This window comes from Apaloderma vittatum, unplaced genomic scaffold (assembly GCF_000703405.1).
Source record: "Apaloderma vittatum isolate BGI_N311 unplaced genomic scaffold, ASM70340v1 scaffold38159, whole genome shotgun sequence".
NCBI classification, from domain to species: Eukaryota; Metazoa; Chordata; class Aves; order Trogoniformes; family Trogonidae; genus Apaloderma; species Apaloderma vittatum.
Genome location: NW_009736514.1, coordinates 23,714 through 38,030, shown reverse-complemented (window position 1 = coordinate 38,030; position 14,317 = coordinate 23,714). Strand labels below are relative to the sequence as shown.

Sequence of the window (14,317 nt, the reverse complement as noted above, 5' to 3'; positions counted from 1 at the left end):
GTTTACTGACTTTAAGTAAATCCATTGATCACTGTCTGTGAATGACAGAAGCTGATGCCATTAATGCTTCATTTTTTGTACTGTGAAATATAATACTTCCAAAATCTCTACACTGTGAAGGCCTAGAAATGTGTTGCTTGTTGGATCTGGTTCAAAGGAAAAGTTTAACGTGACTGCTAAATCTTTTGTATACTTCTGGCTACTTTCACATGGATATGCCAATGATCCCTAGACTTACGACTCCTTCTTACTAGTATTTCAAGAGGGGTCTGGAGAAAAGAGAGCAGAATGTGTCTCCCCCCCAGCTGACAGAGGCTTTATCGCAATTAGGAAAATTAGTGAAAACTGCCTTTAGAGGTTTAGTAGACCTCTCATGAAATGGTCGGGCATCTCTAAGACCTAGTATGGTTACTTAACATTAATTTTCCAGGACTTTCTGCTGTTGGCCATCATAGATAAATATTTCTTGACTGTGTGGGCCTTATGACAGTAACTCCTGTTTGAGGTATTAAGCTACAGAAAAGTTTGGCTGAAGTTAAGCAAAGCAATTGCCGGATTGTTCACAGTGACTGGAACATCTTTGCCAAGATCTGTTTGGAAATTTGGATCTGAGTGAGCTAAACCCAGAAATACAAGCAGCAGTTTTACATCCTTGCTAAGGTTTCCTAGTAACTCTTTGCTGATGATCATTGAGTAGGAATCCTTTATAAACTGAGCGTGGTTTTAAGTCACATACAATAGCACTTAGTTGTTTCAGAATATTTGGGGGTTTTCACGATTGATAACAGAACTTTTGTAGGTCACTATATTTCCTTATTTCTTTGGTGTACTTTGGAGCTCAAGTTTGGTGCAACAAAGGGCAACAAAGTTGGGAAGGATTGGTTTTTTGTTTGTTTGGAGTTGGGCCTTTTTAATAGTCAAAATCAGAATTCTTGCTGCCGAAGCAAACATTGTTGCAAAAACTACATGAAATTCCAAACTAAGGAGAATATAAATGATCTAGTGATATAGCTAAAAAAAAAAAAAAATGTTATCCTACTCTTTACTGCAGGCTTTTTATAGAATATTAGACTTATTCCATAAATGAAATATAAAAAAAGCCGCTTGTCAGAGCGTTGTGGGTTAGAAATTCTATTACTGAAATAAATATGTCTGATATTATCTGGTGTTGGAATAGATTTATCTTTTATGATTCTTGTAATTTAATATTGTGAGGCAAGCATCTGTTATCCTTTATCCAATAAGAAAACTAATACTCTGATGCAGTTTTATCTGTGTTTGTATGCATGGTCTTCATATGAATATTCTTCATAACAAAAAAATTCTTCTCATTAAAAACGATTCTGTAAGTTTTATGTATATTTGCTCTGAAATTTTGAAATAACTGAACAATTTCTTCGCACAGTCAATATCCATTATATCTGAATAAAATTGTTTTCTTAAATGCCTGATTTTGTACTATTGCTTAAATGCACATCAAGAAATGCATGAATCAGCTCTGATTAGAAGTCCCTAAAGAATATTAGACTAGCTTCTGGTTTTCCTATTCCTTTTAAAACTCTGAACATCTGAGCCTAGCAAATACCAAAGAGAGAAGTCGCACTGTGTTGAACTATCCTGTTCTTCACATGGTAGAGTAAAAAATTAATACTACTTAAGTAAAGCTTGCAAAGCCTGAGACTAGAGAATCCACCAGATTTAAAACATATCGCTTTCACCAAGATTGTAAGCGAATTGACAGATCAGCTTGCTGTGTAAGCCGTGAGAGCTGGAGAAATGCAGAGCCATGTGGTATGACTGTGTGTCACAGCTCGGGCTCTGTCTACCCAAGGTGGAGAAGGAAGTATTTTTAAAAGTAGCCTCTTGTCTTGTCAAAACCTTTCCTCTGGATTTCCAGAGAGGCTGTGCAATGTTTTGTGCTTGGTAGTTGCTGTTCGTTCCAGCTGGTGGAAATGAGTATCTATAATTGATCAGAGCAGTTTGCTCTAACAACAAGTTTCTAAAAGCTTTTAGTTATCTAAACTAATCCTTTACATATACGTATGTATTTTGGAAAAAGCTGGCCTTTAAGTATGAACCCTGAACTGCAGAAATGTATCCTTGCTCACCATGTACAGGAAGTCTTTCAACAAGAGTGCTTATTGTCTCTCCCTGGTTGATAGCAGATATACCAAAAACCCTTTTGAAAGATCACCAAGAAAGATCACATCAAATAAACAGAAATGAGATTTGTCATCACAGGAGATGACTTTTTACTTTGCATAAACAAATTACAACTCTGGCTTCATCATCTGCCCCTTCAGAAAAGGGGCTTTATCTTAGCTGCTGCCTCTGCTGAGTGCTCTTCTGCCAGAGTCCTGCAGGGCAGCAGACAATCTTTAGGGAGGTAACATATGAGGCTGTTCAGGATTTTGCATGTCAAAGCAGCCTAGATTCTGGTACCCAGTAGCTCACTAAAGCAGATCCAGAAACACTCATGTCAAGGGAAACACTCATGTCAAGGACTTCAGGAAAGGTGTAGTCCATAAGAGATGATCTGTTGATGTCCTTCCTTAGGTGGAAGGAGTTGAGAGGAGTTTAGAGACTTGCAGAGACTAATAAAACAGTGGAAGAGCCACGTGTTGCCGAGGCAGCCAACCGACATTGTTCATTTAGAAGTAGCAGAAAAAATGAAGCTGAAGCCAAGGGTAATCAGGTTATGAAAGTAACACAGCAGAAAGTTGAAAATAGAGGGAAAAGTTGTGTTTGATTACTCTCAGACCTTTCCAACTGGGAGAAAAGATTCTTTTGCATTTTTTTGAGGCAGTGATGGAGAAGTGAAAGGACATGAAAAATCATAGGATTTTTGGGATTTGTGTCAGAATATACTTAGATTTAGCTGGTTAAAACGTTTTTGGTATTTCTGTGCTGTCTCTTACACTTATACTTGCTTATCTGATGTAGCATGAGAGTCAGTGAAAAAGGCCGTTTCATTTGTAATTTTTTATAAGATTGTCTGAAATTAAGCTGTGATTACATAAATTATGTAATTATATGGATATGAATTCTATAAATAGTGTTTTTTAAATACATTACACAACATTTTCCTCTTAATGTTTAAAAACTAACGAGCACCTTTTTTTTTTTTTCCCAATAGAAAAAACAAAAGAATATTTTGCGGATAGGAATTCAGAGTCTGGGTTCCTTGTTGTGGGGTGATGACATTTGTAGCAATGATACTCCTGAAGATGTTCATAGCCTTACAAAATTTCTGTATGTTCTTCGTGGCCTCCTCAGAAAGTCTTTGTCAGCCTGCATTATCACAGTGCCTGCTCACCTTATCCAGGTAGGAATGCTGTCTTTGCTATATTTCATAGCTGATACATCAGTTAGCAGAAATTTAAAGTTTATGATAAGAAAATAAATGCAATTTTGGGCACTTTGAAAACTTTTTTTGTTCAAAGGGCAAAATGAGAACATAACTTCACAGTAGTGTTTCTATACTTTTGTGGGACAGTCATGCTGCAAAATTTACACTGACTTGAGTGTAAAACCTATTAGATACAGGTGTGCCTTAGGTGGGTCTTAGTTTTCTTTTGAGAAACTGTCAAAATTCCAGAAAATTTAAAAAAGTAAAGAGAATCCTGCTAGCAATCTTTTTTAATCTTTTTTTTAAATATCCCTGTGAGCTTTTCTGCTACCTGCAGAATGCTGGTTAGAGTTTCAGTACAAGACATTTCAATCCGCTGTCTTCATCCATCATGCCCATTATGATGTGTGCTTTATTTTTTTTTAAAGCCAGAAGTTGAAAGATACAGGTTTGCTCTTTAATTCTAATGTCCCCTTGTACTGGAACCAGGACCAAACGAGTTATGTTATCAGAATAATTGTCCCAGCTGCAAAATCAGAAGCTGCTAACAACACCTTTTTTTCCTGAGAATTGAATGTGTCTTTTGGAAACAAACTTTTTTTAGCAAAAGGAAAAATGTAGATAATCTTTTCTCTGCAAGTGGTAATGTAACTTACAAAACCAAAACTATTGTTCACAATGAACAGAGAACCTATAATTTTCGATATTAATTTGATTTGATTGTAGTAAAAAAATACAAGATAAAACGTCATCATGGGAGATGAGCTTATCATTAGATTATATCCTATCTTAGGTAAGTACATGACTCTCACTTATGTATTGTATTGTGCAAAGGTGTTTCAATGCCTCCAAATTTTATTTATATAGATAACTGATGCACTTGCTGCTTCAAAATAAAGAAACTTGTTTTTTGAGTTTTACCAGTGTAATCAAAAGTATATGAATACTCCTCTTGCAGTGCAAACCTCTGTCTCCTTACTTAGCTATTTTAAAATATTGGATGGCAGTCTGCATCTAAAAAGACTGAGAGTAAAATTTAATTCAATTAATAGAATTTGTGAATGTAAAAGTAACATCCTTCCTTTTACACACTGGAATTACCTGTCCATAACTGGGACATACAATCAGTCTCAGCGTACTCTTTTTTTATATATATTATGTCAATAAAAGGTTATGATAGTTCAGAGAAGTCCAGAAGCGCCTTTAAGAAGCAAACCGAAGGACAAAGTTTCGTTGCAACCTTACCTGGGAAGTTGATTTTCATTTTGTGTTTACAAAGTCCATATAAATTAGTTCCTGTGGAGTTAGGATTGAAATTATATATCACTTCTTAAATAACTGGTTTTTTAGTTTTAACAGAATTGCTTTACAGTAAGTACTAGTATATTTATAGTAAGTACTAGTATATTTATTTAGAACAAACATTATTTCCAGAATCTTTGCTTAGCAGCCTTACAACAAATGAGAACATCAACTTTAGTATTTATAGTAAGTACTGGTATATTTATAGTAAGTACTAGTATATTTATAGTTAGTACTAGTATATTTGTTTAGAACAAACAAACGTTATTTCCAGAATCTTTGCTTAGCAGCCTTAGAACAGATGAGAACATCATATTTTTTTTGGAATCGCTGAACTTCGTGTATCCTTTAAGCAGTTAACTACAGAGAAAAGTGTCATTAGGAGGAGCAAAGCTGCTGACGGTTCCTTATAGCCCACATTACTCAGTTCCCAGAGCCCTGCTGTGTAGTTGTTCCACTCTCCGAGAAGCCTGTTAAAGAGCCCCTGAGAGCATGTGTACAGCCTCCGTGTTAATAGTTAATTGGTGAGGATGGCAAGATGAGAGGACAGCCGAACATGTGGTCTCTCCGGCTCAAGCCGGAGACAGACCTTTAGTTATAATAACAGCAGCTGCTCACGTTCTCACAAGCCAGCTCCTCGCCATTCTGTTGCTGAGGTTTTGTGCTGGATTAAAAAAGTAAAGAAAATGTCTTTTCTTTCCAAGAGAATAAGGGAGGAATTTTTTTTTTCCCCCAAATGCATTTCTGTATATGGATTTAATCTGGTCAGAGCGAGTTCTAGCATTTGCTTTCCCTGTTGAATCTTCAAGTCAGTACACTGAAGGCACAGTAAATGAACACTGTTTTCCTGAAGATGTAGTGAATTCCACATTTATTCCCCAACCTGTGTTCCTGTCTTTTCTGTGTTGTCCTTTGCCTCTCAACTGTATATATTAGGTGGTCCACACCTAATTCTTCACATGAATAATTTCCATGAAGGTAAATATAAGTTCAAAATCGCATTTTAATCAAGATTTTGTCTGCATAAAATGTACAGAAAAATGGTTTCATTTTTACCTGCTTCGTCTTGAAAAAATAGGTATTTTTTTTAGTAGTGATTCATAACATATCTTGTATCTGTCAGCTCCTAGCACCAGTGAAGAAGAAATAAACCTACCTAAAATTGGTAGTAATGATTTTCAACAGGGACAATGTCTTTCCAAAACACACTACTTACTTTTTTTTTTTAATATAGCACATGAATAATGCATGTATATATGTTGTAATATATATATACACATGTAGTTTGAAATTGTTTTCTTTTGTATATTTTGCCGTACTTTGCACGCTTTACCGTGACAGGGAGTTCCACAAATTCAATCTATCTGATTTCTTTCTTTTTCAGAGTTTAATTTTGCTTTTACTTTTCATAAACTGTATCTTTGTCCTTGGCTGATGAGGCAATAAGACGAGGCTCCCAATTTTAGCTTTTCTGTATTCTGATTGGTTTGTATTTTTTCTCATGCTGCCTCCTTAATCTGCTTTTCAACAGTCACTTTTCTTTTAATCATATTTTACTTTGTTACAGTAATGTAACACAACAATGCTATTATTATTTGTCCACTTCTCCTGCATTCTAATGTCTGCTCTATCTCTTTGATGACTACTGAACATTAAGCAGTGATTTTCTTCTTGATGCTTTTTCCTCTGTGGTACACATCCACCAATGTGGTTCTTTCATTATGCCAGCTATTCATTGTCCTGGATTTAATAACTCTGAATTGCATTTATCCAAAGATGATGCTCATTCACCCAGTTTGATGGGACACTGAATGTCTTCACAGTCTCCTGTAAGGCTATATTTTGGTAAAAGACACAAATTTACAAGAAAACTGATTGTGTACGGATTTTTTTTTTTCAGAATAATTTAAAGAAAATGTAGTCCACTAAAGAACACAGGTTCTTTGTGTTTTATAGGTGAAACTTCTAGTACAAACAGTTCACCAAGAAAAAAGAAAAATCTCTGCTCTCAACCACAAAAATAGGAATACATTATTCTGGAAGAGAGTTTCAGGAAAATGACACTAAAAACTTATCCAGTTATGAATTTTAGTCAGTTGATGTGTGACAAGTTTTACTTGATTGATATTTTCTACCGATTGAACATACTCTTATCTTACACTGTCTGTCAGGTAATAAATATTGAGATACTTACAAGTATGATTAAAATAGTTGATGGAAGGTTATTTTTCAAGTCTTTGTGCTGCTTCTGGAAAATGCATTGTGCCTATAAAATCAGATGATGCTTTTTTAAAAGGGAAAACCACTTCTACTTTTAAATCCTAGCATTGATCAAGGAGAGCAGACTGCAGAGGGATTTGATTTGTTGTTACACTTCCCAAATTGAGCCAATGTTATAAAAACAAGTAAGGACCCTTTTTCCGTATGTTGATAATCTCTGTGATTTAGTAGCTAATTTTAAAAAAATGCGCTTTTTTGCTACAGTGTGACTTAAAAGGACTTCAACATCACTGTTTTATACTTGTGAAAGCTCTGAACTAGAATTGAAAATATTTTACCATTATATTTTCTTCTCTTTCTTTAATTACTAGATAAACATCTTTCCCCAAAATACTAAATCGTGTTTGTAATTCTGTTCCTGTTCTTCCCAATTTTGTATCACTTAAGTAATATTTTTTTAGTAAATGGTTATTTTCCCTGAAAGGAAATGTAATGCTTTTATTAAAGCCGTGCTTTATTTTGAACTGGAATCTGTATTACTGGTAAGGACTAACAACCATATTAGTCAGCATGTACCAAGGGAAATTAATTGACTAATGAAAAGTCACTATGAATAAGTCTTTCTACAGAACCTGTCCTCAGAGCCTGAAGTTCTGTTTAGCAAGGTATTTTCATTATTTCATCCAGTATGTTAAAAAATTAATTTCCTACAATATTAATGTTTTGATGCTTCGAATTCACTGAAGTGCATAACTTACTGTGTGTTTCAGTGTAGAAAAATTCAGAAACAAACCTTTTCACATCCATAGCCTTTTGTGCTCACACTGAGTAATTTAGCAGCTAAACTCGAAGTCAAGCAATAGTGCTTTAAAATCCATTGCTAATATAGGATTATAAGATGTAAACTCCTATAGCTTGTGAATTTCTCACAGTTTGAATCTTTATTCCTATGACAAGAGCCAAGAGTGATTGCCTGCCTTAGAACTCTTACCTTCTGAGAGTTCACAAGTGTAAAATGCTCAATAACCTTCAATATATTTGATGAGGTAGCCACTGCACACAAATTTGTATTGAGATCAAGTGTCATGGACTTTCTGTATCATAGTTAAGCAAACTTTCAGAATTCTCTGGAAAATAGAAGCTATGAAGATGGTCTTTAAATTTTTCTATATTGGGGAGTTACTTGCCCACATGTTAGTTGTCTTTTAGCTGGCTTTATTGTGAGGAACATAATGATGAAAATTCACATTGCATATTAAAAACAGCCTTCTCATTTTAATAAATCTTGCTTTTTAGGACACTATATACACATCCTTATCACCATCTCATCAACACCGTCTTTTAAAAATCAAAAATAAATCACTTTTCCAAAATGTGTATGTTAAACTTTAAAAGTTATTGAGTACATGCAACTTAACAATTTTATTTTACATTTTATGTGTATATTATCTGAAGATATGTCTATGAAAACTTTAAAAAATGAGGTAAGGCTTAGGACTGAATCTTTCAGCTGTGGTATTAGACCTAAATAGTTAAATATCCCATCACAGTATGGAGATAGTCATCTGTTCAAGCATATGGAATCTTTTGGCTACTGGACTAAGTAGTTAATATAATGCCCAGTGTCCAGACATGGACACAACTGTTATGGAAGCAGAAGGGAAGAGGCTCATGTATTGAGCCCATTTGGACACTGATAAGTAAAGATTAGAAGAATGACTTTAAATAATGCAGAACAAGGGAGTTACCTGCTTTTCTGTTAGCAAGTGGAAGGTAGTATTGTTTTTCTACTTATGTGAAAAGAACAGTATTATTTCAGAAGTACAAATTCCTGAAAAAAAATGCTCTGTGAATCTAGCATTAAATTTCTGTTGTCTGTTGTATTTTGGAACAAAGAACAATAATTTTGTGTGAAACTGTTTTCCGTTTAAATTATTGCATATGTATTTCCCATCTTGAATTCTTTTCAAATAACTGAATATTGAATTTCTGTGCAGTGTTTGCTTAGAAATATTTTTATATGAACTTTTGGTGTTTTTTAAAAACCTTGAAATTTCAGAATCTAATTTTATGTCTTCTTGTTTAGACCTGCTCTATTAATTACAATATAATCATAATAAAAAGGAATACTGCATCTTTAATGATGTTTTTGTGCCTGTGTAGTTAAGCTTTAATGCTAGGGAAAAAAAAGATTAAATTAGCCTTGTAACCTCTTTCTCTTCCAGACTGATGATGGAAAATAAAAGCTCTTAGCCACAGAATGTAACACTTAGAATTAATATTTAATTAGACCAGCAAATTGTACACCGTGGCTGAAAGCTTCCAAAGAGTTGTTAGTGCCACAATTGACCTACAAGTTTAATAATAACTCACTTCTAGGAGCAAGTGCCAGTTCAGCATAGTGGAGCCACTGTAAGAAAGTCCTGTGAGATTAAAATCAGCAAACCAAATGGCAGGCGAGGATTCCTGGGATGGAGCCTTCTGGAAAGCTGGGAGCTGGAGTAGCTTTTCAGCCAGGATTCAGATGAGAACAGTGGGCAAAAAAAGCTGATCCCTCCTGTTCTGGGAGCTTCTGGTTGTAGGCCAAAATCCTAGAACAGATTTTTTCTAAATGTTCTTACCGCAGCTATTAATTTATATCACAAATCACGTAATGAGTGACTTATCTTCATTTTTTAATTACGTTTTAATACAAACATTATTGCTGAACTCTCTGGTCATGAATTTTGCTCTTGAGAGAATGACACTTTTTTGGTACGAGGTACAGTTTAGTACGTTTGTGTTGCAGAATGTTTCATTTTATGGTATCGTACTGCTACATAAAACAGGTTCCTGTTATAATACGATACGATGAACAATTTGTTGTAGTATTATGAAATGTATAAATTTAATATTAAATTTGTATACATTGCGCACTATAATATTTTGAAGGTTAAATAGCATAATCTTGCCTTTCATTTTCTGAACAATTAAAGTATAAAGCCAGCAACTCTACCATTAGATATCCATCTGAGCCTTAATTCTGTGGCAAATTATTCTAGTGAAATAGGGCACCATAAGTTCAAAAATGTGCAAACACACAGCAACAGACTGAGGAAGGAACATTCTGCATTATTTATTGGCTAGATCCTAAATAATTAAAGAAATGCCTACTCATTAGTTAAAAATTAAAGCAGGTGAGAACCTTGCCAGCAGAGGGAGCAGTCATGTCTTTCCTTAGGTTCCCATCGTTTCCAGCCTACCCATCATTTCCACCCTACCTCTTCTTACTGCCCAGCCAGTTTCCCATCTGGACCTAGCTTTGCCAGCCTGTTCCTGATGACAGCTTATAATTTTATACTGAATAAGGAATTATTTTTTTTAATTATTTTATATTTCAGAATCTTACCACTTGATTACCAACATCAGTTAGATGTTCCTTTTGATGTTTTTGTGCTGTTAATTGCAGTAGCAATGGAGGATCTTTTTGGTCATATGTGAAGAAAATGTGATTCACTGTTTAAAGAATTAAAGTTGCAGCAGTAGTTAGCCTTTCTGAATTGGTAAGCAAACTGCAACGACATTTTTTTCAAGCAAAATGGCAACAAAAAGGACTTACAATGAATAATTCCCAATGGAGTCATAGGATTTTGTTAAGTCTTAAACGCATTCATTTCAATACTTTTGTATATGGCTCTTTTATAATATGACTCTTATTCTTTCAGTCCACTTTTACATCTGCATTTTATGGTACACTATGACCACCTTGTTGCATCGAATATGTGTTTTATTTTGTAAACAAGTCTGTTCAAATGGTCGTTTTGATTTTGTAATAATCACAGACAAGTAATAACATACCATTTTTTTGTATATGCTTATATAGCAATGAGATAATCTCATTAATAAGGCCCAGATACTGTTCAGAGGAGACGCTGGGCTCGCCTCAGCCCAGATTTTGTACTTATTTCTTCCCAGCTCCTCACCCTTCACTGCAGAAGGGCTCGATCAGCCTTATTTCATCTACCCACTGCAGCATGACACATGCAAGAGCCTTGCACCTCAGAACATTCATGGTCACATGCAGCCTGGGCTTTCAGCTACTGAACACTAAGGAAGTAATCAGAAAGGAAAAGCACTGAACAGGGATTCAGCTCAAAAAGTGTCACCCTTTAATACCCTGTACATCTGTTGTCTCTTTGAGCCAGATAATGGGATTTTAAGCACCCGGCTTTCTGGGCTTTTGACTCCCACACCATCCTCCTGATACCACCAAATATTTTCCCAGTAGCCCCAAAGCCATGGAGCCTCCTAAGCCAAGCCTCAAGTGAAACAGGGTAGACAGTACTTCAAGGAAAGTTTGGTTCCCAGCTCGCTGTTGAGTGGCTTCTAACTGTGGACAACTCACGTGACATCTTTGTGCTTGTTACATGACTTGTAAATGAGGAATGCAGCACTTACCCATCTCCTGTAAAGCATTTTGAGATCAATGGGTGAAAAGTTTGATTAAAACTGCACGGTCTTTGTTCCCAGTTTTGTTTTTGTAGGCCACAGCAGCAACTGTTACTGACTTGCTTGTTTTATCTACATCGAGTCATCTCTCATTTCACGGTTGGCCTTTAGGTCTTCCTTCCAGTGGCAAAACAGACGTGTTTTTGATTTTGTAGGGTGCCAAGGTTTGCTGGCATTAGATTCTTTTATAGCTCAAGTAATAGGCAATCTAGACTATCTATCATTGGTGAAAATCCAAAGATTTTTTTTTTTTTAGTTTGTGATAGTTAGTTTTTCTTTCCTGTCTGATTATTTTTCCTGAAATTTATCCAGAATTTTTTAGCTGGATACTGTGTCATACGCCTCCATCTGATACGTTTGATAGTAACATTGCAGAGTTTCTGTAGCCGTGACAGTGTTTTAGGTGTAGGATAAGGAAACCATGGCTCATATATTTTGAGTTTTTAAGAAACAAATATCCTAGTTCTAACTAGTTTCATAGTTGAAAGACTCGAGGTTATATAGACTATCAGGAAAACATTATTAAAAGCAACTTTAAGAGAACAACAAAAATTTGGAATTACTGTATCTTGTAACATATTGGCCAACAGATGCTTTGTTGCTCCCTTCCCATTTTTATGAGTATGTTGCATCTAATTACCCACTCATGTCTTTGCTGCATGTCCTTTCTTTACTTCTATAACTTGTATAAAATTATTCAAATCAATTGTGTGAAATTAGCTAATGTAATACCATGTATGTGGAAACAAATCAACCAAAATCAATACTTCTATGATTTCAGCCATATGAACAGATATTTATACTTATGTTCTATTATCATCAGTAAGGTTCTTCAAAGAACACTCATTTTGGAGCCAAAATTCAAAGTTTAGAAGATTTGGTGTGTTCAGGCACTGACAGCAGTGCCAATCAACTTGCCATTAGAATAAGTATAGAATTTTATACTTTACAGTCTTTGTTAATTACTGACATAATACTTTTTGACAGAGCAATTATTAATCTTTTGGGGATTTGTGAATAATGAGTAAGTGCACAATCTGTATATCTTAATAAAACCTGTACAAGAGCCTAATACCTAATTTCTTTTACCAAAATATGGGTAATTCTGTGATTTTTCTGAGCAGTTACTATTAACAAATGCTGATAAATATTTAAGCCATGTTTCTTAATATTTTATCCTTTCAATGTAAAATTCTTTGGAGATTAAATAGTAACAGCAAGCGGTAAATATTTGTATATTGGGAAGTCATTCCTGTATCATTGTGTGATAATCTCTCAAAAAATGTTGAGAATTATTTCATATATTGAATATCCAGCCTGTGTTTCATTACAGACCAATGTGGCTGCCTACATTATAGTACCAAGCATACTTCAGCTTTATGATAGACCATAACAGAAACCAAAAAAGGCACAACCAATTTTTCAGCTTTTTTTGAAAATTCACGCACCAAAATTTGCTTTAAATTCACAAGGTTCTTATTACTTCACATGAGTTTGCTTGCTTGCTGTTTATTATGGAGACCTTCTTTTAAATTAACTGTGGAGATAAGTGGAGTCACCTGTTGGTAACCACACAAGTTGTTGATCACAATTACAGTTTTACCTTTGCTCAGGGCAGTATCTGAATTCATCTTTAAATTCTGTGCTGTCATACAGAATATATGCAACTCATGTTTAAAACGAGTTTATCCCAGCGCTAGCCGTTGTTTGTAAGTAGTATTTTAGGTAATGAAACTCAAATTTATGATTCAATATATTAACTCTTAATTAAATTTTTTAAAATAAAATCAGTGATGGGATTAGATTACCAGAATGTAAAGGTACGGGAGTCAAATATATGTCTTGTAGAAAATGAGACATAGTCTTAAAATACTTTATTTTCAATTCAATATGTAAATCAGTATTAAAATTATACTGATACATTGATTGGAATACAAATGCGAATATACAAAGCCCATGTGATTCAAGAATTGAATGTATTTATACAGGTGCTAATTGTATCGTGCTGTAAATCTTTAACATAAGTCTCTTATTTTTCTTTTAAGTTTTGAGATTGTTTATATGTACTATGTAGAAAAGTTGAACCACTTCTAAAAAAATTTTCTGTTTGACTTTACTTCATGCAGCACAAGAACTGAAACTTTAAACATTTTTATTATGTAAATTTTGGGAGGTTTTCAATCTCTTGAGAAACCTATAAAGAAAATGGAAGGACATACCTCTGGTGGTTGAAGAATTTTGACAGGAAATCAGAAGAGAACTAGAAGTTAGAGCAGAGTAGAAAAGACAGATTTTTTTTTTCCTAATACAGGATCTGAAGAACCAATATTGAGTACATTAATAGTAGTAATGATAAAATTGTGGTATGTTAAGAACTCAGCCCAGTAGAAACATGCAGTATTAGGTTCAGTATGTAAGTTTGAGCACACAGGCTATACATATATTTGTGTTGGTAGAATACTGTGCTTTATACTTGAACACCAAAAATGATACGTTTTGAACTACTTTATCTGTAAATAAGTATTTTTAAACACACAAATAATTACTCAAAGCGGTGTAGATTCTGCAAATAAAGTAGTAGGACAAAGCAATCTTTTTCCATAATTGCCCTTCCCAAAAGCTGGTTAAACACATATATATAGTTCCCATTTACATACATAAATGTAGGTACCTGGATTTTCTTGAGACATGCTTTTGAAAGTTGAGCACAGATATTGCAAGTGTGCACTTAAAAGAAAATGTCTGACTAAGACACTGAGCACAAACTAAGGTATAGAATGGATGCCCAATCCAGCCTGCATTGCTACCATGTTGTTAGAATAATTACATATTGGCTTAACTAATTTAGAAAAACTGCAGTACACCTAGCAAGACTGAAAACTTTCCAGGACTGGGATGGTGGGGTTTTTTAATTATTATTTTTTAGTGTAATTTAAAACAATACCTCTCCTAGCTGCC

The 14,317-nt window shown here is 34.6% G+C and overlaps 1 protein-coding gene across 1 annotated transcript in view; it reads left to right on the top strand.

The window, feature by feature from the left end:
• Positions 1 to 14,317, top strand: part of ELP4 (elongator acetyltransferase complex subunit 4) — a gene marked incomplete at both ends in the record, with an annotated part of 43,959 nt that overhangs the window by 21,620 nt on the left and 8,022 nt on the right. Inside the window, one exon of the mRNA XM_009876986.1 lies at positions 3,137 to 3,325. Within this exon, the coding sequence (XP_009875288.1) occupies positions 3,137 to 3,325 (189 nt within the window). The remainder of the gene's footprint in view (positions 1 to 3,136; positions 3,326 to 14,317) is intronic.